Source organism: Corvus brachyrhynchos, unplaced genomic scaffold (assembly GCF_000691975.1).
Source record: "Corvus brachyrhynchos isolate BGI_N302 unplaced genomic scaffold, ASM69197v1 scaffold14, whole genome shotgun sequence".
NCBI lineage: Eukaryota > Metazoa > Chordata > Aves > Passeriformes > Corvidae > Corvus > Corvus brachyrhynchos.
In genome coordinates, this window is record NW_008239110.1 from 20,892,034 (window position 1) to 20,917,851 (window position 25,818).

General features: G+C 36.5%; 1 protein-coding gene across 1 annotated transcript in view; it reads right to left on the reverse strand.

Annotated features, from left to right (window-relative positions):
* Positions 1-25,818, reverse strand: part of SYNE1 (spectrin repeat containing nuclear envelope protein 1) — a 246,498-nt gene that overhangs the window by 211,581 nt on the left and 9,099 nt on the right. The window contains exons 3-12 of the mRNA XM_017739429.1: positions 22,631-22,726; positions 20,720-20,803; positions 17,693-17,713; positions 17,309-17,401; positions 15,527-15,705; positions 13,382-13,578; positions 13,132-13,241; positions 5,259-5,366; positions 4,363-4,500; positions 3,020-3,184 (exon numbers count right to left, since the gene is read on the reverse strand). Coding sequence (XP_017594918.1) covers positions 3,020-3,184; positions 4,363-4,500; positions 5,259-5,366; positions 13,132-13,241; positions 13,382-13,578; positions 15,527-15,705; positions 17,309-17,401; positions 17,693-17,713; positions 20,720-20,803; positions 22,631-22,726 — 1,191 coding nt within the window. The remainder of the gene's footprint in view (positions 1-3,019; positions 3,185-4,362; positions 4,501-5,258; positions 5,367-13,131; positions 13,242-13,381; positions 13,579-15,526; positions 15,706-17,308; positions 17,402-17,692; positions 17,714-20,719; positions 20,804-22,630; positions 22,727-25,818) is intronic.

Sequence of the window (25,818 nt, forward strand, 5' to 3'; positions counted from 1 at the left end):
GATACTGAGAGAGTGGGGGGAGGGAGGGGAGGGAAAGAAAAGGCTCACAGTAGGCTATCTAACTAATAAGCACAATTTTAAGCCGGCTCTGATGACTCAGTGTAGTTAACTATTTGATCATGCTCTCATGTTTCCATGCAAGGTAATGCATACCATAAAAGAATTTACATCAACTTCAACATTTACACAGGGAACCCCCTTATGTGAAGCTCTGTTACAGCTATGTCGAACAATTATGGAAGATTTTATAACAGGATACACTGCAAAATGTTTAACAAAACAAGAACTCTTAACTGTATAAAATAATCTCTGAAATGCAGTCTCCCAATATGCTAACATCACAAAAGCATAATCTTCCTAAATTTACTCTTTAAATCTTCATAACCTTTGCTAAGTATAGACTGAAATTTTAAGCAACTAATCTACTCTACTATATATAGGCAGAAGATCTACAGCTCCTTCTCTAAGTACATATTCCATATTTAGTAAACTTTTCACTCTCTCACCATCGAAAGATTTCAGGATCGCTGTCTCAGTACTGCACGAACGACTGCGGAATGTGGTACCCGACCTGTATTCCTGCAATCTGAACTGTACCAGCGAAACCCTCACAGCAGAGCACACTTCAACTGTAACTAAGCAACACCGCTTCAAACGGCTTCCTGGAGATTACATATTAAAATGAATGACTGGCAGCAGTCTTTGAAGAGAGACTGCTAGCAGGAACATGTCAAGTCCCCAGAGAGCGGCTGAGAGGGCACAGAATGGTGGGGTTTTTTTTACTGCAGACAGACAGCTGCTAGCACAAAGGTGCTCAGAAGCCTGCTAGCAAAGAAGATTGTACAAAGGTTTCTCCCCTCTCACCTGAGGGAACAAAATGCAGGTTTCTGTACCGATGATAAATATGTACTTATTCCTACGTGCTAAGGAAGGGCTTATCCCCAGCCAACACCCAGTGTTTGCACAGGATGAACCGGTGGTAATTCTCTGGCTCAGCTCACCAAATGGCCCCACTATCCCCGTCAACCCGCCTGGGTTTTCATTGTTTTCCACTTCAGCCAACACCTTGCTGTGAAGAGAAATGAACTAGGCTTTCTCAGATGCAGGTGATGTGCTGGTTTTACCATGGTGAAAGCTCCTGTGACTGACATAGTCTCACATAAAGGAAAGATTTGGAACAAATATCTCAGCTGCATTTGAGACCTTGCCATACAAAATGGGATGCCCCTAACAGGCATTGCTTAGTCAAAATAAAACCCAGTAGCTTTATCCAACATCAACAGGAAGCTTATGAAAACTTATACACAGCATTTTCAGAAAATAATATTCTGCTCTGGGAAATGACCCTCAACAAGCATAGACATTGCTGTTAATTTCTGGATCTTGGTAGCAATATCAACTAAAATAAATATAAATGCTTTTCTGATTCCATGAGATTTGTCCAAATAAGCTTAGTACAAATAATTTTGCACTAAATACAAAATGGCCATTAGCTGTAAAGTTCACTAAAATAACCCATTGTCATATGAGACAAAGATAAAAAGAAAGCAATGATGTCATCTGAACAAATCCATAACAAACAAACAAACCAGAAGGAAAAAAGGAAACAAGGACAGAAAAAAACACACTAATGCATTTCTGGTACTATCCAGTAGCACATTAGGATTCATCAATTCGAATCTGAGCAACAGAGCAAACTCCAGAAGAGATATAATTATATATGCTTCTCTTGGAAGCTTTTTCCATCCCACTCCCATGGGAAAACTCCCCTGGCACAGATAAACCTAAATCAAAGTTTATTTGTTGGCAGAGAAATCCTTCACCACAGCATTTCTGATGCAGATAAAAAACAGTTTACGGCACACTCTTTTGTACTTCTTATGAATGTATCAAAAGGAGGTCTACAGTGTTCACATTCTAAGAACAAAAGAGTGTTTGACTTGTTTGTTTTTTTTTAAACAAACGTCAAATCCTAGGATCCTGAAACATTTGACACTACTAAGAAAGTTAATGAAATTCAGCATTACAAGAGACAAGACCCTGAAAAAATCCGTATCTTCCTTACAGATTTTAACATTGGTTTTTTTAGATTTCATTAGTTACTACTGAAGTTAGAAGGGCTACAATTGTTCTAATAAAAAGTAATCAGATAACCATGAAACTTCCCAGCTTTTCATTATATAACATAATATATAATACTTTCTGATGAAAAAACCCTACCCATATCCTAAACAAAAACAAAAACAAACAAACAAACAAAAAAAAAATTTACAAACAAGTTTTTAAATAGTAGTGATACAGGAGGAAAAAAAGCAATATAAAACAATACAGCCACAAGTACTGCCTTTCTCTACACCATCTTTTCCCTTTCATTTACTGGTTCAGTTTCTTTTACCATCTCACCAGGATTTTTTCACCAATATATTTTTCTCACACATATTATGCAAATCCACAGAAAAAACCTCACAGTTTTGATTTTAAATGAGAACTTGGACTCAGCAAAGAATAATGGTACAATTATTTAAATTCATCTGGAAAAGTTTCCTGTTTACCACAGCATGCTATCTGCCATCACAGATGGCTATCATGCCATCACAATACTATGAAAATTCATTTCATTCTCATTTTCTCCCCTCCATGCATGTTGCCTGCACTGACTGTCAGCACAGTTAGTGCATTTATTCCCTCTTTCCTGTTTCACCCAATTAGTTCATACTGGTTGAACAGCATACCCAACACTATGAGCTCCCTATAGAATTTTACCAGTGAAATTAAAATACTAATACCTGATATCTTTCAGATAGAAGGAGCAAGAACACTCAAAAGCAATTCCTAATATTGGCTGTAAGATACACAGATATCACAGTTCAAGTCACCATGACAAGACACCAAGCTTTAGCCACCAACAAGACAACACAACCCACAGTAACTAGAAATAATTATCTTTGTAGAGAATGGATCATTTAAAGCTGTGGAAACAATGGAGGATAATGCACAGAATGAATGCATGTACATCTACCTTATGTTGTTCAAGCTTCCTGTGTATTGTGTTTGCTGTTTCCTCATGAGCTTGCTGAACAGTTACTTCTTCTCTCAGAGCGGCCTCTGCCCTGTAGAGCCAAGCACCTATGGTACCCAAAGGTGCAGGAAGAGATTTATCAAGGTGTATGTGCCAGTCAAGCATCTAGGAAATAAAAGTAGAAGGACTGAAATTCCTCCCTTGCTAAGTAATACAAACAAGTACACTGATAAAAATCAGACTTTACACTGTAAGATCAAACCCCCACGTAACAGAGTATAACTGAGACATAAATCTAGGCATATTACTCTGCATGAGTTTGGAAATTGCAGCATTCTGACATGCAACAAAATCTCTACAAGAATTTTTTGATTTACGTATTTCCCTTTCTGAATGGTAATTGAAGTACAGAACAATCACAAATAACCTGGAACAACTGAGAAGCAAAATATCTGGATTTCATCAGTTAATAGGCACAGTAAGGGATGCAAGACCTTCTTCTGCCATTGTCATTTAATTCATGCTCCTGCCTAAAATCTTTGTATCTTTATTTTGCACATACTTTTTCTATGTAAGGTTCAAATGAGTCTCAAAGGACGGTGGCTGGAGAACATAGCAGTAAAACACTGTGTCTGACTGGCAATGCCAGTTATGGGAGTGAAAACATCATGAAAATTATGTGAAAACTCCAGAATTTTAAACAGATCTTCTGTTAAATATATTACATAAAAATATATATATATATGCAGTATGGATATGTCCTAGTAATAATGTTTTATTAACTTTTTATTTGGGATAAACAGCATAACTTGCTTGGGATTTTTCATTCAGTTGCGTAAAATTCCAATCATAAATACTAATGTTAACTTATTACTTTTGCAAACAGGTCAAAAATAGAATTAAAACCTCATTTATTGGTAAAGTATTCAGTATTACACAGAAAGTTTTTTAGCGATACTAAAAAAATGTTGTATTAGAAATTCTCCAATAACTAGCAGTTTACATTAGAACACTGGGTTTGGAAGGTGCATTGTGTATGCTTTTCTTTCTATCAATAGTGTTTTGAACTTGGCTGAGCACTGTTATCATTCTTTCAAATAAAGGGAAATCTCAGAGTACAGTCCTTTTCTTGAAGTTCGTATTCTATCTTTGAGCAATATTAAAGATGATAGTACAGTAAATACTCTCAAAAAAAGGCAAAATAATTCAGCAGTGCCAGAAATTTGGTCCACTTTTAGGTTCCTAATGCCTAATAAAATCAATAGCAAACAGGTGTTTAAATGATTTTAAATTCCACCCTTCATTTAATAAAAAAATACATAGCACAATGATTTTCAGCTTACCCTGGAAGAAACTCTCTCCCATGCTTGCTTCACCACAGCTTGATCAAGTGATAATTTGCCATCTTTCCTTACTGACTGGGTTGCAAGTTCAAACTGTTTCCTTTTTACCTCATATTGTACTCTGAAATGCTTAAATGACTGCACAAAGAGAAAATCAAATCAATTGCGGTACAGAGTTAAGGAGCTAAATTCTTTAACATTTATGTAGTATAATAAACTATGAAAAATTTGTACTGATCGGAGTCCTAATCTTTCCCAAAGAGGAACAGCACTTGTATATTTACTTCTATATTTATTATTTATATATAGGTTATCACTATATATAAATAAAAGGACTTCAATTATCAGATGCCTGAACCATATATGAAATGAGACAATAACTGATCAGATAAAATAGCAACTGGATTTAATGCTACTTGGGACAGTGGCTGCATTTAGAGAACAGTCAAGCTTCAGCAGAAAATTTAGACCAAGCTTTGTATTTCTTATTTGGACATCAACCTCTGAGAGAGTGGACGAAAATGAAACTCTAAGCCCTGTCCTCTCCACCTGTCACCTCATCCAGCCTTCAGTCATACCTCCCATCTCAGCTAAATCATGCAGGATCTGGAAGGATGGCACAGACACAAGCTCTCTCCTAACTAGGACAGTCCCTCTCCATACTGCTGGGAAAACCTCCGTGTTAGGCAAACCATCTGTGCACTGTCCTATGTAGCAAAGCTCGAGCTGACATTATAATTCCTCCACCAATAACAGGCAAGACATTTTGTGTCCTTATTTCTTTAAACAACACTATACTCACTCTCATATATACAGATTGCTTAAAATACTGCAGTACATGTTACACATAATGATGACAATAATTTGTTATCATACATAATTCCCCTGCTGCTTACCTGGTATTTCTCTTGGAAGCTTGTTTCTGCCACCTGTGCTCTGGCTATGTCTCTTTCGAATTGTTCTGCCCACACTTTTAGGTCTCTTAGCACCAGTCTGTCTTCCTTCTATGATATAGTACAACCACACATTAAAAAAAAACATAGCAGCCTTTTAGTAGAGCTGTCAGATGTAGTCCAGAAATTATCATCTCTATGGCAAGTCAAGGTCATTAGCTGTAGTAAAAGCAAAAGTGCCCAATTCTCTCATCATTTACCTTCTTACAGTCTAAGTGAAAAGCACTTCCTCGGTATGAGAGAATTCAGCAACTAGACATGAGTCTTACAGTTGTGAAATCATGACAAACTGGAACATTGCAGTGTCAAAGCTATTATGTGTAGTTTTCATCTGATGTTAAATTAACACAAAGTTCTTTAAAGACATTTTTAAGCTATCCTAACTACTTCTAGTCTTCAACAGATTTTCAAAGTCAATTTTCAGTAGAAGTTAATTGAGCTGAGACAGGAGAGGATTTTTTATCTTTCACCACCATTTTATTAGCTGATCTGCTATTGCTGAAAAGAAAAGTTATTGTCTTATTGACTTCAGGGTAATCCTTAACATCAAGCTCCAAGTTCAGAAGTTAGCACAATATTTTGAATATTTTACCGCAGAAAACGAAAAGAAAGAAAACCCAATTATATTCAGTTTCTCTTCCTTCAATGCCATTTTACAGCTTTGAAGAAAAGCGTATTTGTTTTACAGCTTTCCTTTAACATTTCAGTTTGTCATGTCACTGCAGCTTTGTAAGGCTGCAAAGTTCTCTGCAGAATTCAGTGACCTGGCAGTGGACAGAAAAATACTAACAGGAAGTCTCAGGTCTCTGAGCATGTTATATCCAAAGGCTATCAAAAACCAGAAAGTATTCTGTGTAAGCAGGCTGGTCAAGTAGGATACAAATGTCCATCTCAGATTTCCAAACAATGAACCAGATGTGTTGGCTGTTAATCAGAAGCTACTTTTTGAAACCACAGAAGTCTTATTACTGTAAAATTTTTCAGAAACAAAGAACAAATCTGTCTATTACAGTGAACAAATGCAATATCTCATCATATAAGCTAACCAACTAAAATGAGTGATTACATTTCAAGCATTACATGAGAGAAGAAAAACTGGAACATAGGATAAAAAGAGCAGTCACTGACTGCATTTGAGAAACAAAGAACTGTCTTTTAAGAAACGATCCTGGCATGGGAAAGAAGCCAATTTATGGTTCCTTTCTTTGAAAGCTTTCTAAAATATGTAAAATATAACTTCCCTTATTAATTTTAAAAACACAGAGCTATTGCTCCATTTCAGCCAAGGAAAGGACAGGTTCCTCAGATAAGAAAGAAACCTTTGATGTATTTCTACTAATTCTTTTACTGAGCTTCTACTCAAAACAGTGGTGGTTGGTTGGACATAATTTTCACAACAGATGTGCAATTATCACAGTTATCTTGATAGCAGTTGCAGATAGATAGTTGCAGTGAGGTTAACATGCTGCTAGAGCAGCTGTGCTGGAACAAAGTTCTCTGTAGCTTATGCTCCTGTCTTGTGACACACAAAGGCTGGTATCTGAGAAACAGTATATGACAGATATGACATTCCCCGGCTCCAGCTACCTGTAATACTGAGCTTTCCTTGAACCCACACAGTGTCCCAAGAAGCAAAAACTCCTAGAGCTTCCAAATTCTCAATTCATTTAAATATAGAGAAGGAGAATAAAATTTCTATTCTTCTGATCTGTGTGTGGGGAAAAACCATCTTGATTCTTTGAGAAAACCAGCAAATTCATTACTATCCCCCTACGGGGAAAGTCATAGAATCATTTAGGTTGGAAAGACCTCTAAGATCATCAAATCCAACCAAGTAGAATATAAACAGAGAGAATCTTAACTCATTCAGCCATGAAAAAAAGAACTTTGGTATTAAATTCGCTCTATTCTTAAGAAGCTATAACTTTAGTGAGACTACTGAGATTTCTATTAGTATTTAGCTGCCAGGTCCATAAAAGCAATACTAAACTATGCATCTTAATGGATTGGAAATCCTGTAGCAATCTTACTGGCCGAAACTTTAAGGAAGACATTCTTGAAGTAATGAAGAGAACAAGTGTACCCCAATGTTCTGTACATTACTTCTAATTCAAACTATAAAATTCAGTTTCGTTAAACACTGTTTTATATTCCTCTATGGCTCACAATCATATTACTCCTTAAAGTAAGGGTTTGAAAAAGCATCTATGTGCCTGAAACTGTTCATACAGTAATCTGAGCAAAGCAGGTATTTTGCAAGGTTCCTGTCATCACAGTTTAAAAATTTGATAATGGCTAAAACCCAGTCTGACCAAATCTTCTTGAAATAGAGTATCTCTGGGATTAAAAATACCTCTGTGGTACCTGAAGATAAAGTCCACAGGAACAGCCCCACCTCCCTTAAACCACATACTATTTCTCTGATCCTAAGTGAAAAGATTAAGTAAACAGGTGGCATTTAGCCTTCTGTATTTTAAAAAACTATTTATTTAGGCAAACTTTTGATTACTTTGTTTAATTGCAAAAGAAGTAAGTGCTTCAGTAACCACCTAACTGGATGCTATAAAAGACATTGTGCAAAAATGCATGCTAAACCTTTTATTTATTTATTCATATATTTTCACAGGTTTCCAGTTCAGTACCTCACTTATCACCTGCAAATTAGATTCTGTAGTCCCTGGTTGACACTAAAGCACTTTAAAGTCTCAGTTTGGGTAATCAACAGAAGAGATTCACTTTCTTAGATACCAAGGCACTTGTCATCAACACCCAGCAGATACAATGAGCTATCGTTCTTGAAAAAAGACTTTCATTAGTGCCTAGTCATTCTTACTCCTAATAAAAAAATATCAAAAGGACATTCTCACAGATATGTAAACTATTTTCTAAAGCCTTCATATGTGAAGTAGTATACAGATCAGAACATAAACCACCAAATGGAAGTTATCTAGAATAAATATAACTATTTGTCCTTTCTCCAGCATGAGGACCATTGATCTGTGATCCATTTATTCATCTAAAATCCTGTGGTTCCCTCGGTATGCTACTTCCAAGCAGCACTTTAAAATATTAATTTATCCTTACACAATTCCATGAATATTCACTGATTTGTAGAGATAAACAGAACTGGAGCACTCAACTGACAAGGAACATCAAAGAAAGTATTTAGAGAAAAATGTTTATGAGTTCCAATATGATAAGGAGGTAAATTTTAAATTTGCAAAGAAGCTTTTCAGCCCAGACTCAAAATCAAAGCATTATTTCATTAACTGATATGCCAGAGTTAATTTGAAAATAACGTAATACAGAATACTCCAGGGTTTGAAGAGCTAAAAATATAATGAGAATCTTAATTAGGGACTGGAAAAGGAGTATTTTGCTTAGTTTTCTAATATGTAATTATAAACTAGGTGAACTGTTCAAATTCCCAGGCACAGACACAACAGAATTTTCAAATATTACCTTTTAAATCCAAAAAAGTTGTCACATGTTTTTCAGGGACATTGAACTATTGTATTGCATATGTACTGAGAAAATGAAGTCCCTTCAAAAAAGTTTATGCATAAATTAAATTGCTTATGCTGTTCCTTTTGAAAACTCTAGCTGATATATATATATAAATGTTACTGGATGTATATATGTTACTGAAACTCACTCCCTGAAAGCAGTATCACAGACAGGGTGAGTGCTGAGCCAGGCATCACCTTCAGGGATGAGCTATTAAAGACTATCTGCAGAAGCAGACTAAATCCCTGGAAAAGCTCAGACAGCTATTTTTGCAGCTGCTGCTCAGGAAATTCCTCTTACACTGGGGAACTCTGCTGGCATAAAAATGTCAGAGATGACAGGAATATCTTCTGAATTACTTGCTCATCAGAGCATGAGAAGAGAAAGACTTTACATCAGAAATATTTTGAGGGTGTGATCTTTAAGTACAGTTAAATTTATACCATGATAAGGAAATTGGCAGAGCTTTTACCACTTCAAATCTCCTCTGACTTAACAAGCAATGCACTGCGGCTGTGTAAGCCTAAGGACATAAAAAGTCCCATTAAAGGTGCCCAAACGTGCTTGAATGGATTGAGAATATTGGAATAATTCTGCTATCAGTATAAATCTTTGCTTCAATACATCACTAGTTAGATATACATAATGTGAGATGAAGATGAACCCTTGATCCTAGTCACTTGAAAATAATCTATTTTACATATTTATTTAGAAAAAAAATCCCAACCAAAAAACCTCTAAGAACGTGGAATCTAGGCAGTTAATTGGATCGGGTCAAACTATAAACACTATTGACTGACTGCAGTGACATCTACTATTTATTTCACAATATATTCACTTCTGCTGTCTTCCAATTTCACCTGTGAATGCTCATTTCATGTACTTCATATCATATACTTCATTTCATATACCCTGTGTTAGATTTCTGAACTTCTCTCAGTTAATACTAGAAAGTTAGAAGTATCTAAAAGTCTAGGATGGTTAAAAAAGTATATTTTTTAAAATATCATAATTTAGATGAAAAAGGAGCAGCACATGTCATGCGATTACAGATGACTACGCTCTCCTTCCAACCCACAGGCCACATACATAACTTACACAATCATACACTCTAGTATCTACTCTATAAACCTAAAGACATACAAAGATACCCATCTAAAATGAGATTAGATGTGTAGAAACATTGAACTAAATCTATTTATTTCATGTTTATAGCTATACTTAAGAAAACCAAAAGCATAGTCTGAGATTTATTATAGGAAAGTTAACTTGCTTTACTATAGTATTTCCCTTATTTTCAAAATAAAGCATTAGGCTCTTAGAATCAGCTCACGTAAGAGAGAGGACCTAGATTCATCATGTTAATCTATTGCTTTTCTAGAAAGATTACCTTGAGGTTAGCAAACCAATGTACATTAAAAAAACCCCAAATCTAAAGTCAAGTAAGTGCAGGATGAAAAAAGATAACAACCATGAAAGGTCCAATTCAAGCAATTATTCTGAACATATACCCTTACCTTAAATTTCATAAAAGAAATGACAAAAGTTGGGATATCTTGAAGTTCCTAGCAATATGAAACAAATGGGAAAACGAGAAGCAGGAAAAAAAAAAAGAAGCAAAATAAAATAAAATAAAGCAAAGCAGGCAGAAAGTCCAGAAAGAATAGTAAGAGCCACACATGTAGGAATACCAAGATGTACTTAGAACTATTATCAAGTTCACGTGTCTGTATCACATCTAGTGAAGCAGTTTTCTTATTAGATCTGATTTCCAGGTTGCTAGTCACTAAAAGATTTATTTTATCTGGCCAAATAATTACTTACCTTAGAGTAACTGTGATTCTTTGAGATGTGTTGACTACACAAGTTCACGTATGTTCATAGCTGGTCCATGAATGAGACATTAGATCCCTTTTAATTCTGGAAATGCACATGCAAATAGCTATTCCCTCTGACCACAAATAACGGATAAGCTTCAATCATTACTTCACTTCTTCCAAAGAAAATTCTTTATAAACTGAGCATTGAATCAGGAGGGAAGATGAACAGGAATTTGTGCGGACAACACATCTTGAGGAAACACAGTAGCAGCTGAGCTGTCTGGAGGGTGGGTAAGAGGGTTAAAAATCTTCCCTTGCCCTCCCTCTCCATGCCAAAATTCACCCAAAGTCCAGTCTGAAGTAGGACTCTTCTAACTAAATGTAGGCATCTGCAACTGAGATAGGCCCTTTTCAGTTCTTTAGGCAAGATAGATAAAAGCAGTTGTATCTAACATTTACTGTCCAACTTATTCTACAGCAGGCACTTAACACATCAGGTAATACATACCCTTAAACAAGAAATTAGGATTACTCCAAGAGTTCAGCGGACAAGAGTCTCGCAAAGTTATGTCCCCCAGGTACCTGGATTGTGTGATAAGTATTTCTTTGGACTGTACTTCAGGAGAAAGACAGAAAGGCTAAAAATAGGGGGATTATACTGGTCACTAAAACAAACAAATTTTTTAATCAACTGCCAACAACATTTTATCTATCATTTCCTAAGGGATGGATTAATCTGTTTTATCTCTGTTGATATGCTCTGCAACACAGCCTTCCAGAGGATAGTTTGTTTAGGACACCGTCTTAAGAAAGATGCCATCTGGGAAAGTGTCTATCTCTTGCTGACTACAGGTGGAGTGTTACAAGCTTTTAGATTTTAAAGGTGAGTCCTGTCCTAAGTAACTAAACTAACCAAATAGTGTAAAGATGGACATGGATACTCCAGGACAGTAAAAAGGAATATAGTTCTTCCTCCAGGAAACAAAGAGGACCTTACCAACAATGATGATTTCTAATGATGACATTAGAAATTCAGTGCAATGTCAAATTCTTACTTTCTTCTCAAAGTCTGAGCCTTACTGGTTTCTGCAGTGTGACATGCAAGGGGTCAGCACTTCTACCAGAATTAATGTGGATTGCTATTGGAATATCTTAGTGATATATAAGAAGAGGAAGTGGTTCTGAAATCAGCATGTTAGCATGTCAAACTGATTTGTGTTGTTCTGCTTCCTAGTAATTCAGTTGGAATTCTGGATGCAACTCATTAATTGCCCTTTCATAACTTGTGTGCTAGCATCTCTGTGGGTATAGCCAGAGACAGGCAGAGCATGGAATGGCTGAACCCTGCATTCTCCTGCATCATCTCTGCATAAAGCTTGGGGGAAGGGGGTGAGGTTGTTCCTCAAAACCCAATCCCAGCACAGGCAGAAAGCCTTGCCAAGGCTGTTGGCATCAGAAGCTGCCCAGTGTGCCATGGTATGGGGATGGAAGGATTGCCCTAGCCTGAAAAGGCCACAGCACGAGGCTTCAGTGCTCACTCAGTCCTCTTCAGCAGCCCCACTGCTCAGTGGGATGATGAGACACTGGCACAAGTATGTCCTCAGATTAATGCTGCAGGAAGGAAAATTGCAAGTTCCAGTGCTCAGGCACTGGAATCAAAAAGCAAAGCTACAGCTACCTCAGCCTCACACAGCCATAAGGAAGGAGACTCACTCGTTTCAAAGCTCTTTTCTACCTCTGTAGGGAATGCAGAGAAACACAGATAAAAAATGCTTCTTCTTTCTCTCTTGCTGAGGCTGAGCAGATTGTCTCAGCAGTGCTTCCCGTGTTTGCCATGAAGAAAGCAAATCAGGACTAGGAAGTGAGTCATGATAACTTGGCATTGCTGAGTATATCATTCCAGTGCAAAGCCAATGCACTAGAGCATACATAAATCATATTCCAAGGAAAAAACATGACTGAAAACAATTCCTTAGAACAAACAGTTAAACATCTGTGTGAAACAGAAAGGAACACATGTCAAAATTGTAAATGCCGCTCAGGCATAAAAGCCTGAAGGCTGTACCTAAGCAATATCTTGGACCATTCTTGTTCTTATCCAGATACCCAGTGCGATAGAAACATAAATGACACATTGCTTCAGGTAACAAATTATTGAAATCTCATTGGTGTTATGCTTAAAAACCTGTTAAGAAACTGTAGGATTCACTGGTTTGCTACTATCTACAATAACTGTGTTATTTTTTGCTCCCACTACACCTCAAAAGAGGAAAATATCTGCAGGATCACCATTTTATTTTCTCCACCTACTAAACATCTGCAACACTTGTTCCTTTATTCTGAGCTAAACTTTCCCAGTTTTCTTATTGTGCTTGCTTGTCACTTGAACTGCTCATCAAAAGGAAATAAACTGTAAGAAAATTTTAAAATGTATTTATAAAGCCCCCTTTCATTATAAACTGTTTTATGGTTATGCAACAGAAACTTACATCATTCTCTGGCACATCAGTCACTGTATGATGAGGATCGGGATAGTACTTCAAAAACTGGGCTACATAGGTCATGACAGACTTTTCATCTGGCTTTTCAACATCCACATCTAGACAAGTATAAAACATGGAAAATTAAATTTTTAGCTGAATAGCATAAAATGCTGTTTAAATGTCTAAACACTATGAATTAGCACATCTGGCTTCACTATGCAAGTAGTTCCGATTTTTTCAACTATGAATTAGGTACCTTCTGGATCAAGGAGCCTTGGAATTCCTAGTTCTGCTTCTGCAATTGTGAAGGCTTCTTCCAGGTTTTCTCTGTTTGACCTTCCCCTCACTTTCTCCATGTCCACTAAATCTGGCCGGATAGCATGAATAACAGAATGAAATGCAACACCACTCCTCCAACTTTGTCCAAAATCTTTGATTTCAATTCCAACTTGCCTAAAGAATATGAAAAGGAAAGAAGTTACTAATAACATCAAGACTACATGAAACAGTGAGGGAGACATGAATGCTCCACCCAGTGGTTACCCATCATTAAACCTAAACCACTTGTTCCTGTAATGCTTAATCAAGTCAAATACAGCTCCATCCATCCACTGCATAAATTAAATTCTGCCTATGAAGATCCAAGTGTTTTTTATCATATACATGATGTATTTGTCTCCAGTGAGCTTGCTAGTGGCAATAAGCCATGAAGCAATGAGCAATGAAGTGCACCAAAGTTCTCATATGACATCCACAGAGTCTGTGAATGTACACACTTCCATTCACCGTTCCCTCCCTCCTTAAAAATCTCACTCCATTAAAACTGCTGCAGTTCAATTAGGTACATCACTATCAAACAAATAAAATACCAAAAAACCTCCACTAACCTGTTATTTTTCAAAATGATAGCATGAACAGTGACATCACTGCTGTTCAGAGGAAACTATAACACACAAATTTCTCTATGTTCTTATCAAAAGCATAAATGATACTATAACCCAGAACACTTAATATGTCCAATAAAAAATAAACACAAATGATCCAGAAATAGCAATATACAGTAAGAAAGTAATCAGAACTGAATCACTGCTTCTTTTACCAGTAATTCTGAAAGGCACGGGGGTCCACTGACAGCAAGACTGTTTTTAACTTTGAGCAAGCAAGCAAGCATCCTTTCAGGACACTAAGACACTAAGGTAGTCTTGCCATCAGGAGGTTCAAGCAATAGTAACTGAGTGAAGCTCCATTTAAATCTCACTATGATCAGTGAAACACTTTCACTGACTTTAAGGAAGCAATCCTTGCAAACTACAATGTCAAACAGGCCTAGGTGAAGTGTACCACTAGGTATCACTAGGCTTCTTTCAACACATTTTATCTACTCTTCCCAATAAAACTGACAGTTTAGTTTATGAACCTATTTTGCATTTTGTTTGTTTGCATGTCTGGAAATAGAAGCTGATCACTTTCCACTGCTGGTATCTTACCAACAACAGTGCAAAGGAAGAAACTCAAATCAGACTGCACTGCACCATAAGTTACTGTATTCTACCTGTGGATAACGTCTGAATCTTTGCAATTACATTTCTTTTTTCTGAGGCACCATTCAATAACTGAACATTTCCCCTCTATACTTTGCACAATTGATGTATTCAAATACCAGTGATTCTTTAATTGGAGCAAATAAATCCATGTTATTTTACACCTCTCATATGTATTTTCTTATTTTGGAAGCTATCAAACTACTATAGTATCGTTGACCTAATTTACGTGAGCGGTTAATGCCTTCTTGAAAGCTGAAACAGCATGGGATAATCTTACAGAATAAAGGAGAAAATTCTTAAGTTAACAAGACATAGCAAGAAATAACTCCAAAATAACTTGGATTAAGAAGAATGAAGATCCAGGGCAATGTGTGTAGTAATATTTCCATTGTATCAAAGAACTGCAGAAGGATATACATAACTTTTCATCGCTTGCCTTTCAACAGCAAGTGCCAGGATTTTGTGTTCCTACAAGCTTTCACTGAGGAATGCTTAGTCAGTGTGGTACTGGCAGTGTCACATCAAGTGTTTTGGCAGCGGGACTAATGCACTGTCATTCAGACATCTAATTCCCCTTTCAGCTCCTCATTCTGTCAGAGATAATCCCATTCATTTGTCAGAAGCTATAAAATATGATTGCATGCAAAATTAATGTAAATCATTACTTATTACTTGATTGTTGTACGGTTCAGCCTCAGTTGTCAAAAACAATATGATGAGGGGCTATATAATTATATACATTGGAAGGTACTGTAACAATACAGAGTGAAAGGATGATTCCTGACTGAGAGAGCTCAGAATCTGAACAAAAAGCTTGCACTTAAAATATAAAATCAGTTCATCTGTAGGTTACTCACTTTGCTGCTGTGTACTGTAACCATTTTAACAAAGCCTTCCTGGCGCTTCCTTGGACCTTGGTTACCACCTTCCGTTTGCTTGGGGGACTTGCAGTTTCTGAACTGACAACACTTTCCACAGAAGAAGCACTGCTAGACAAGGGCTGCAGCTGTGGGAGGTTGCTGGTAAGCTCTTCAATCTGCAGGGAAAAAATGTTAATAGACTCTTTGTAGATAATCTTCTTAATTCACACCAGTTTCTTTAATAATTTCCCAATAAAACTGTCCAAAATAAAGTAGGGCAGAAGCTGTGATTAACTGTGTTTTATTTAAATATACATTAAAGGAGCTTTAAAAACACTAATGTATGTCCCCAGGTGATTGTCTTAAATTCAGAAGCACTAGGCATCTAAACATCACTGACTTGACACTCTAAATTTGGAACAATATGCAAGTGTGTCATGTTATCTATTATGACAAATTATCACCAAAATAGGAGACGATGGCTTACATGTAGTTTGAGTTCAGATTATAAAATAATCCACTAATTTCAGAGGAGGCTCATTCAATTAAAGAGTGGCAGTAAACTCAATGATCTCATCTGGATAGTTTTTTTTACTTCCTGTTGTACTGTTCCAGCATAAATTCAATTGTGTTTTTGCTTAGAGGTACCTTATGAAGAAACAGTGAATGTACTACAGGCAAAGTGCATTAATAGTGCTTGTTGAGGGTGTAGGACAGTAATTATGCCTTTCATCAAATGAAAATCATTAACTTGATTATTTTAAGAACATTAATTTGACTAACAATTTGGTTCTTTAACATGACAAAGCTATAACCAGAGGATGTTGCAAGATTTTTTATGCTGTCCTCTTAAAATCCAAAGTTTTGTCACATGGCAGAATGAGTCTGCCAGAAGGAGAACCACAGCTCCCATGTATTTCTGTTTTCAATAATGTTAAAATTATGTATCTGCCTGTGACAACTATAGAGAAGGTCAAAAAATGATGAAGTAAAACTGATGCAGAGAACTAGTTTCAGTAAGTCTGAGAAGCATCATTTTCTCAGTTCATCTCAAGGAGCTATAAATGAAAATGCTAATATCATTCTGACTAACTTTTATTCTGACAAATTCTGAACTATTGAGGCGTTCCCTGAGACATTACAAGGGAGCCAAAGAACTCCATAAATAAGAGCAATAAAATTAGTTGTTATTTTAAGTGTTGAACAGTGACTCACTTTGTTAACTCATGGTCAGGATTTAGAAGCCAGTTTTTCCTCCCACCTAACTTCAACAGAATGCAAGTGCTCTCTCCTCTACAAATTCAACCCTTTCTCAATCTACATCATTCACAGCTAAATTATATCCCTGCAAATATCTGCATCTTCCAGTGAAATCACCAGTGAATCATGTTTACACGTATGGTTTGAGAATAATTACTAACTGACACCCAGTGCACTGGAGTTAAACTTACAGCACAGTCACCACTGCCATTGCTAAAGACACTTGTAACACGAATCCACAATTATGTTCCTCTTTTGCTACATTGTATTCTTTAGAGAAAGCAGAAGAATATGTTTCAGTGACGAAGGAACTCCGTTCTAGGCAAAGACCAATTTACTCCACAGAAAAGTATCTAATTTTACTCAATGTGAAGCATCCCTACCATCAACTGTTGCTTTATCCAGGAATTACAAAGTGATTTAGTTACAGTGAAAGACTGTAACTACACCAGTTCATATAAAGGGATGATCTGAACCATTGTTTGAGCAAGCAACTCTGAAGTATAAAAAATGTAGTACCTGAAAATATAAAATTATGGTCCAAACCAAGCCAAGCACAATAGAAGGTCTGCCATCAGCAATATCAGTTGAGTTTATGTTGACAAGCTTAATCTATGCAGAAGAGAAAACATGTGTTACTGTCACATACAAAGAATAGCAATTATGAAATGCATTTCAAATAAGTTTTCTATCAGAAATGCATTTCTGCAAAACAAGTTTTTCAATTAAAAAACCCCCAAACACTGAATAGTGCAATTTCACACTTAGACAAGTATAATTTCACATTTAGGAAAGTTTTGCAAGTAATGGGAAACTTTTAAGACTAATCCATGCTATTATTTGTAGAAAAAATAATTTCAAGCAGAAAGAAAAATAAAAATTAGATAGAAACACTGTACAAACCGGAGATCCTCTGTATACGGACTAGCGTGAAAAGCAAAAGGAAAAATATGATACAAAAATAAATTTTAAAATATTAGGTAAATGCATTAATCTAATTTTTTAATGGAAAGAAAGCACATTTTTGGCATATCTTACAATAAAATTTAATCAGGAGAGCAACTGAAATACTCTGCAACAGATTTTAAATTATGCAGGGTTCCTTGATACAGTTCTAACCCATGTGTAATGAAAAGAGAAAGTGAGTTTAAAAATAAAAATATAAAAAGGAAAGGAGTGGAAAAAGCATAAACAAAAGAAAAGGGAAAAAGAGAATGCCACAGTTCTCCTGCAAAGAGCATTTTATTGTAAAGGATATCAAAACCACTGATTAAGGCCCCTTTGCAAGACAAGCCTAACAATAGCTCTTTTAAAAATAGAGTGGGAAAAAATTAGTTGTCCAAGGTCAAATTAGATTTTTCAACAGAAATGGGAACAGATTTCATGACTATTAACTCTCAACTGCTAATCTATAGTCTGAATAAAATATCACCCTAAAAGAAGTTCATAAGACAGAAGGAAATAAAGAGGGGAATGAATTTATGATAAAGAAACTGACATGTAGATATTGCTCAAGGAAATTTAAAAAAGTAGTATTGGAAAATCAGCAACTATGTTAGTATTTACTTCCTTGGCAAAACTAAGAGTCAGACATCAATCATGATAAAAATATGAATGACTGCTAAAGTGCCCACGCACTACAAGCTTGTTCAAGGACAAAGGTTGTGGAAAAACTTTGGTGAACAGTCTAAAGAAAAGCTGGACAACGACTTTAAGTGACCTCATTTGTCTCTCCAAAACAGACAAAAGACTGCATTTCTCTGAATCAGCAACTGGAAAACCACTAGACAATGTCAAGAGCAAACAAAACATTGTTGTCCAGACCTCTAAGTTTTTTTCAGAATTTAATCTGCATAGGCTGCTTTGGAAGAGGCAGAGCAGAAGTCCCCATAAGTTACATTTTCAATCCTCTCCACCAAGACATTGACAAGACTCTAGGAAATTTGACATTACTAGTTTCTCCATCAGTGAATAAGGAAAATTTTCTATTCCCTATCTTAAAAAAATATACCTCATTCTCTCAGCTAGACCAATTCCAACAAAAGCTTTTCTTTTTCTAGAAAGTGGGGCTATTTTAGCATCTATTACAAATCAAAAGATTTACAGGGACTCAGCTAATGCTTCTGATCAGGCCACTGTTCACAGAAGCATAGTCCATCTAGTGTAGTTATTGAGTTACCTTTATCTTATACACCATTAAGACAGATCTAAAACTAAAAATAAACTTTTCAGAACCATGAGAAAACCAGTTTTGTCTAGAATACTACCTGTTAATTGAGAGCTGAAGTTTGTAGTGTAACAGGAGTATTAGCAGAAGTCTCTCTGGATAGTGAAAATAGTAAGTTGATTAAATGTGTAATAAGGTTTTTTTATGGGAGAGCCCATGGAGAAAGGAGATCCTGTCTGCATTTGTTGCCCTTTGAGTACAGCCCAGGGATGGCATTCAGCTGCTGAAGAAGCATTTATTGTCTGAACAGTATCCCCACCTCCTCTGGGAGGCGAAGAATGACAGACGGGATAGATGCATCCTTTAGGTTACATTCAGCTTATGGAACACAGCTATCGACCACCCTGATACACCTGGCACCCTGCATATTTCCAACTCCCTGTAAGAAGAAAATCTGGCATGTTAACACAACAATTACAAAGAAACTAAGACAAGTCTGGACAAAGATACTGAGATACCAGAAGGAAAAATGCAGTGCTCTGGCAATCTCTTGATCCTTGGAGGGTCAGTTTCCCAGCTGCACTGCTACAGTATTTCTGGGATCTAAGCTGGATCACCCACCACGCTGTGACATGTAAACTGGGGAAGTCTGGGTGTTTTTCTCTTCGCCCCAGCCTTGTCTTAGGTTACAGAGGTGTCACTTGGGAACAGCTCTGTCTGTACCTGAGCTTCCTCCCTCAGGCTCCATATGATATGGTTTGCATTAACAAACTATAATTCCTCAAATAGAGAACTTGTGAGCTAAAGCGGAATTCCAGGAACATATTTGCTTTGGTTATACATTTTCAATTTTAAAAAGTTCTCTTTTAGATTTATTTCTACGGGCATCTGCTAAGATTGTTTCCCATATAACATAAATGCAATTAGGTTTGGATGTTAGAGAGCCAAGGAGAGGTAAAGATTGCCAAAATCCAACAACTCCCAATGTACAGAATTGCGGAGACATAAAATTCATCAGGGGTAACATCTGCACTGAGAAAAATTGAACTAAATGCAGAAATAAGGGGAAAAAAATACCTATAATCTAACGAAAAAATCCAGATCTGAGTTATTACAGTACAGAGAGAAGTCAGGAAAAAGGGTAGAAATACATTGCTTTTATATGATATTCATACTAAGATCAAAATGAGTTTTTAAGTTTTCTTCTTTTGTTCAATTTATAATTTTTTTTTTCTGTTCTACAACAGCCACAGCACTGACTGGACCAGTACAAATCCAGGAATTAGTCTGAAGTCCTGGAAAGCTAATACAGGGTCACCTTGCCCTTTATTTTCATATCTATAACTTCAGGGAGTAGATTTTTGCGTTTAAAAGCTAGTGAAGACCAGAAATCTATTTTTTAATTATAAATTCATGTCTCTCCTGAACTAAAGTTCATTCTTTGCTAAGAACAGCAACAGGGAAGTAGAAATCATGAGGAGCCAAAGAGCACAGTAAAAAAAAAAAAAAAAAAAAAGGAAATCCTCCAAGGTGATTCATTGTTAATCAAAAAAAAAAAACCAAACCAACAAGTTTCACCCTATGCATTGCCACATATTAGTGTTGGACTGTATAATTTTTACTTTAAAGCAGTTTTCAGGCACTGTGTAGAAACATAGCTCAGATTTTGGAGAATAAAAACAGATGGGTGGATACAAATCACATCCTTATGGTGACAAAGGAAAAAAAAAATTAAAACCAGGGCTAAGTGCTACCATACCTACCCGTCTACCTTCTAGAAACTTCAGAGCTGTGCCAATGTTGGCTACCCAGTGAATTCTCTTCAGCTGACGTCCCTGCTCACAAGGCTTAAAGAAAAAGAACAGATTAAACTTCAATCAGATTTATGCCAATTTGCTTCAAAAAATGAAGTTCCAGATTACAGTCAATGGCTATGTAAAAAAGCTTCTTGGAACAGTTAAATTGTTGGATTGTATCTTTGCATATAGATCACAGGGAGGACTGACAGATACAGGGGACACAAGTGCAATAATTCCATTATAAAAAAGTCACATATGTCTTAAAAATCACAGGATGCAAGCTGTTGGCTTCAGTCCATAAACATCATTAAATCAGAGAACTGTTTTTCTTATGTAAAGTAACTACTACTGTTTCTGCACACATGCAAACACATATATATGTGTGTGTGTATATATATATGCATTTGAGAGAAGACAACATTCTCTCAGTGACATATTTTTGCCTGCAATGTATAAGTCAAAGTGGTTGTTATTTTTACAAATCAGTCTGCAGTGAAGACATTTTACCTATGGATTTTCATCCCATCTCTCTAATACCTTACTGGCAATTAAAATCTCAGCTAAATTCCCATTGAACAATGAACTACGCTGAACTTTAGACACGCAGGCTAAAAAAAAAGACAGAATTCTTTCAATTTGATCAAGAAAATATGCTAGGTTTCTAATACTCTACAGTGGAATCAAATTCCCCACGGAATTTTATATTGTAATGCAAATGTGCAAAATTGTAATTTAAATTCCCATTCATGATGCTACAAATGGATTTAACAAAGGCCTACTATAAATTCTGAATACCTCTTGTAGTTACTACAGGATATCATACGCTGGTATACATAACCTTTAAGTTCACCAGACACTATTCTAGTTTTGGAATATCTCTTGTCTTTCCAGTAATATAGGCAGGATACAATCCAGTGAATTTCACTGTAACAGGTGCCGTCATTAAAATTCTTTCCCTGTTTTACTACTTGTGGTTCGCCACAAGAGGGAGGCTGTCTTACACTAACAGAAACTGAAATGGGTATATTGCAACGGAGCAGAAACACACTGTAAAGCACATCTTTATCCCATTTCATAGTAAAATCGCTTTTGCAGTTTGATTTACTACCTAATTTTGGGATTCCCCTGCAATCGAAACAGAGGTGAAATATGAAAAGGAGAGCACTTGCAAACTGCCTTCATGTGAGGGAGCCTGTAACACCTGAGCCCTGGAGCCAGCTGAACGACAGACAGCTGCACTGCTCCTTCAGACACTGACACCTGATCTGCAAGCTGTTTAGGGAAAACTCAGAGCCCTTGGCCTAAAATCCTTTCGTTTTTCTCCTCCATGCACAAAACTAGCCTGCCTCCCAAGAGACAGCCTATTTGCTGTGTGGACACCATCCCCTCTGCACTTAACTTGGCTGTGAAAAAGCCATTTGGCATCATTTAAGGTACTTTACAGTAGCAGAGCAGCTGTCAAGGCAAATGGATATAAGCCCCCATGAAATTTGAGGAGCTTGTATGAGATTTTTTGAGGCAAAGCCATAAATTTAACAAGAAATGACTCATTTTTCCAAGATGTATAGAAGTAACTTGCAGTTTAGACCTTGACAGTGTCATAGCAGCAAAGCCCAGACAAACTGCAAAGACTAACACAAATAAGAAATTTTTATAAACTACACGGCAAAATTAATAAAAAATGCATACAATCAAGCGTGCCTGTAATAATCTGTAATAATGCTTTGTAATCAGATAATCCACTCCGTGAAAAACTTAGTTTCCTATGTAAGAGCAAGTTTTTGTACAGTATTGAAATAGAGAAACTTATTAGAAAATTGTATCCACAGAAATTAGGCAACTATCTTGTATATTTAGAAGGAAGAAAGTTCTTACCAGCTTTTGCCCTGAAAGAATCTCCAAAAGAGCAATAAGCATTACCCCGTCTTTGATATCTTCAAACAGGTCATTCACCAGCATGGGAGGATTGCGCTGAGAAGGGAGAAGGTTTCAGATATTATAAAAGCTCACCAGGATTACATCCTACCTCTCTTCCTTTTGAACAGAAACCCAAAGAGAGTGGCTGGTCCCCTTCTTCGTGTTTTACAATGTTTAATATCAACATATCCTTTAACCACTGCTTTGCCACGACACTGTTTACTTAACATTTCTGGCACAGGACTGTAACACTTTGTGGATTTCTGCCACTGATGATACAAAGAAAAAACCTCCTGGTCCCTGAAACAAGCAGAGAAACACACCAGCAGCTGCCTCTGGTTCTATAAAATACACAGAACTTACAGATGTACTATTATAGTCACATTCAGTCCATCAGATTATTTTCCCTAGTGTTAACTATTTCACAGGAATTTCACTCTTTCAGTCTGAGCAATAGAAGGAGGTGTATGAAGGGAAGATCCCTTGAGTGGTGTAGCAGGTTGAGTGATGCTGCCACTTACTCGCAGCTGACAGTTCCTACACTGAGTTGCTGTATTTTCCTTCCTCTCCTCCAGCCTTGCAGGCTTCTGGTGCTGTCAGAATTATGTCAGCTCCTACTTAACACAAACTGCTCACGAAATGTCTTTACATTCACAAGAACAACAATGACAACACTCAAAAATATGTAAACAGGTGATTTTTCAGAAATTTTAAATAACATGGTCACATAATAAAACTCTGTATTCTTAAATGCACCCCAGTTTGTGGAACTACTGCTCTCAGCTGGTCAGTAGATTAATGATCACAAAATGACTCTCAGAAACAAAAAGTTTAAACTTGGTCCAGCTGAAAATCAGAATAAGCATCCTCCAGCTTCCATCAGCTTGTGAGAATTCATATACCTTATGATGATGAAAACAATAATGATGATGATAATAATGATACTAATAACAATACCTGCTAATTCACTAAAATTACAATGAGAGTACAAAATTCTTGAAACTACTTTATGTTTAATAATTTACTTTTGGGGCACTTGTTAAAAAAAGTGCTTGTACAACAATTTACGGATTACTTTTTTTGTGTAGAAATAAAGATTTGAAAAAATGAATCTAACAAACGAAACATTGCTCTTGAGAAGGTAAAAATGCAATAACAAATCAGGAGAAAGCAAAAGATTCTGGCTCCCCAAATAAAAAAAAAAATTCAGCTTGGATAAACTAGTATTTCAACGAAACATAATTTTGGCATAAAGTGAAAAAAGAATTCCTCTGCTGGAGCAGACTTCATCTGAGATTTGACATGCTCTAATAGTCACACTAGTAGAAGAGCCTATTTTCTCGTGTATATAAAATAAAGCAGCACTACAACTCATTATGAGGGTATATCTAGTCATAGTTGGTTTTTATTTCCTTGCAATGCAATAGATAAAGTTCTTCCTTGGATCATATTCTTCCTTAATATAACACCAAAGAAATCAGTGGAGCAAGTGGGTCACTGGAGATTAATTTGTCCCAGTCTTGCATCACAGGCAGTTGACATAAATGCAATTAATTTTCCTCACCTTCTACATTATCATTTCCTGTTTGAAGCTTGGAGCAGCTTTGGTTTTATCAGTATTACCGCATGACAAAACACTGAAGAATTATGTGCTAAAATAATTTAGCCATAAAGACAAGAAGATTATAGCAGCTGCCAACCTAATCTAACAGGAGGTGAAGGCCTGAAAGAATCTCCCCACCTATGAAAATGCCCCAGTAGTGAGGTTTCTCTCTTGAAATTGACACTACAGCAATGAAGAGAGGCGGATTTCTTACAGTGGGCAATTTAGGATACATTTAGATTGAAGGGTAAGTGAGATTTACAGTACCCCGTAATTCTGGTGCCCATAATGTGCTTGTCTGACACCCTGTTTGAGCATAACACAGCTCCCTTCCAGCTTGTGTGCTGTGGTATCCTTACTCACAAATCGAGGGAGGGGTCAGAATTTGTCTCATCCCAACATGAAGCCAGAAGTAATCCGGAGTTCATCTGCAAAGCAAGTCTGGGAAGCACTTCTGGTTTCTCCAGTGTATAGCTTCACACTGTAGTTAAAACCTCTGATCATCCAAGCCAACCTCTTGCTCTGAACCACCCTCCAGTGGTATTGAGAGAAGCTACAAAAACTAGATTTATGCCCCAACTAAGGCTTGGTACTACGGTAAGGCAGTGAAAGTATCTCAAGCAAATTAACATCTACAGTACTTTCTACTTGAATCGAACACTGGTTTGAGTAAAAACAGGTGAAGAGAAAGCACTGAATAAGATGAGAAGCAGCAAAGAAACCATTAAGCACCAAAGTTGGTAAGACCTCCTGCTCTGAAGTGTGAGAATCACAACAATTGTCCTTAACTCAGCAGGCTGAAATGTACTTTTAGTTGCTGGAAGGTGGCATAATTACAAACACTGCCAGTATTTAGCAGCAACACACCATATCTGCTAAACCAATAAAAACAGGAACAACCAATAAAACAGGATCTTACAACCAATAAAACAGGAACAGAAGGCAGATGCGACACCCATGTCACAAGATCTCCTGTATAAGATCCCTCTACTATGGAAAACTAGTTAATTATATAAACTGCCAAACTGTGTATTCTTAGTAATACACTTTTTAATATAATGTTTTTCACTACCCTGAAGATGTTAACACCTAGTTACAAGGAGGTTACACTCAACTTTTTTTTTTTTTTTAACTACACTGGGCACATAAGCTTAGAATTTACCCTATTATTACTATTATTATTTCAGTCACTCTCAGAAATATGGAATGAGCATTATTTCTAGTGCTATATATGGAAAAATAGACTCCTCTTCTACACAAGCATGGATATCAATCTTATTCCCTGTGCTGATATATATACTAGTTGATACTGAGAAGCTCACACATATGGACTATTGATACTTTAAAGTTTTCTAGCAGATCCTCCACTGATATTAACACATCTTCTGTTGGAATGGTTAAATACCTACTCCTTGGATGCATACATAATGCCAAATGAAGTGAAAGATGAAGGTGAACACTGATTACTTACTAGCCTCCAGAGAAGGAAGGTTTGGGGGTTTTTTTTAAGCTATATTCAGTTAGAATATATTGAAAACTTTTT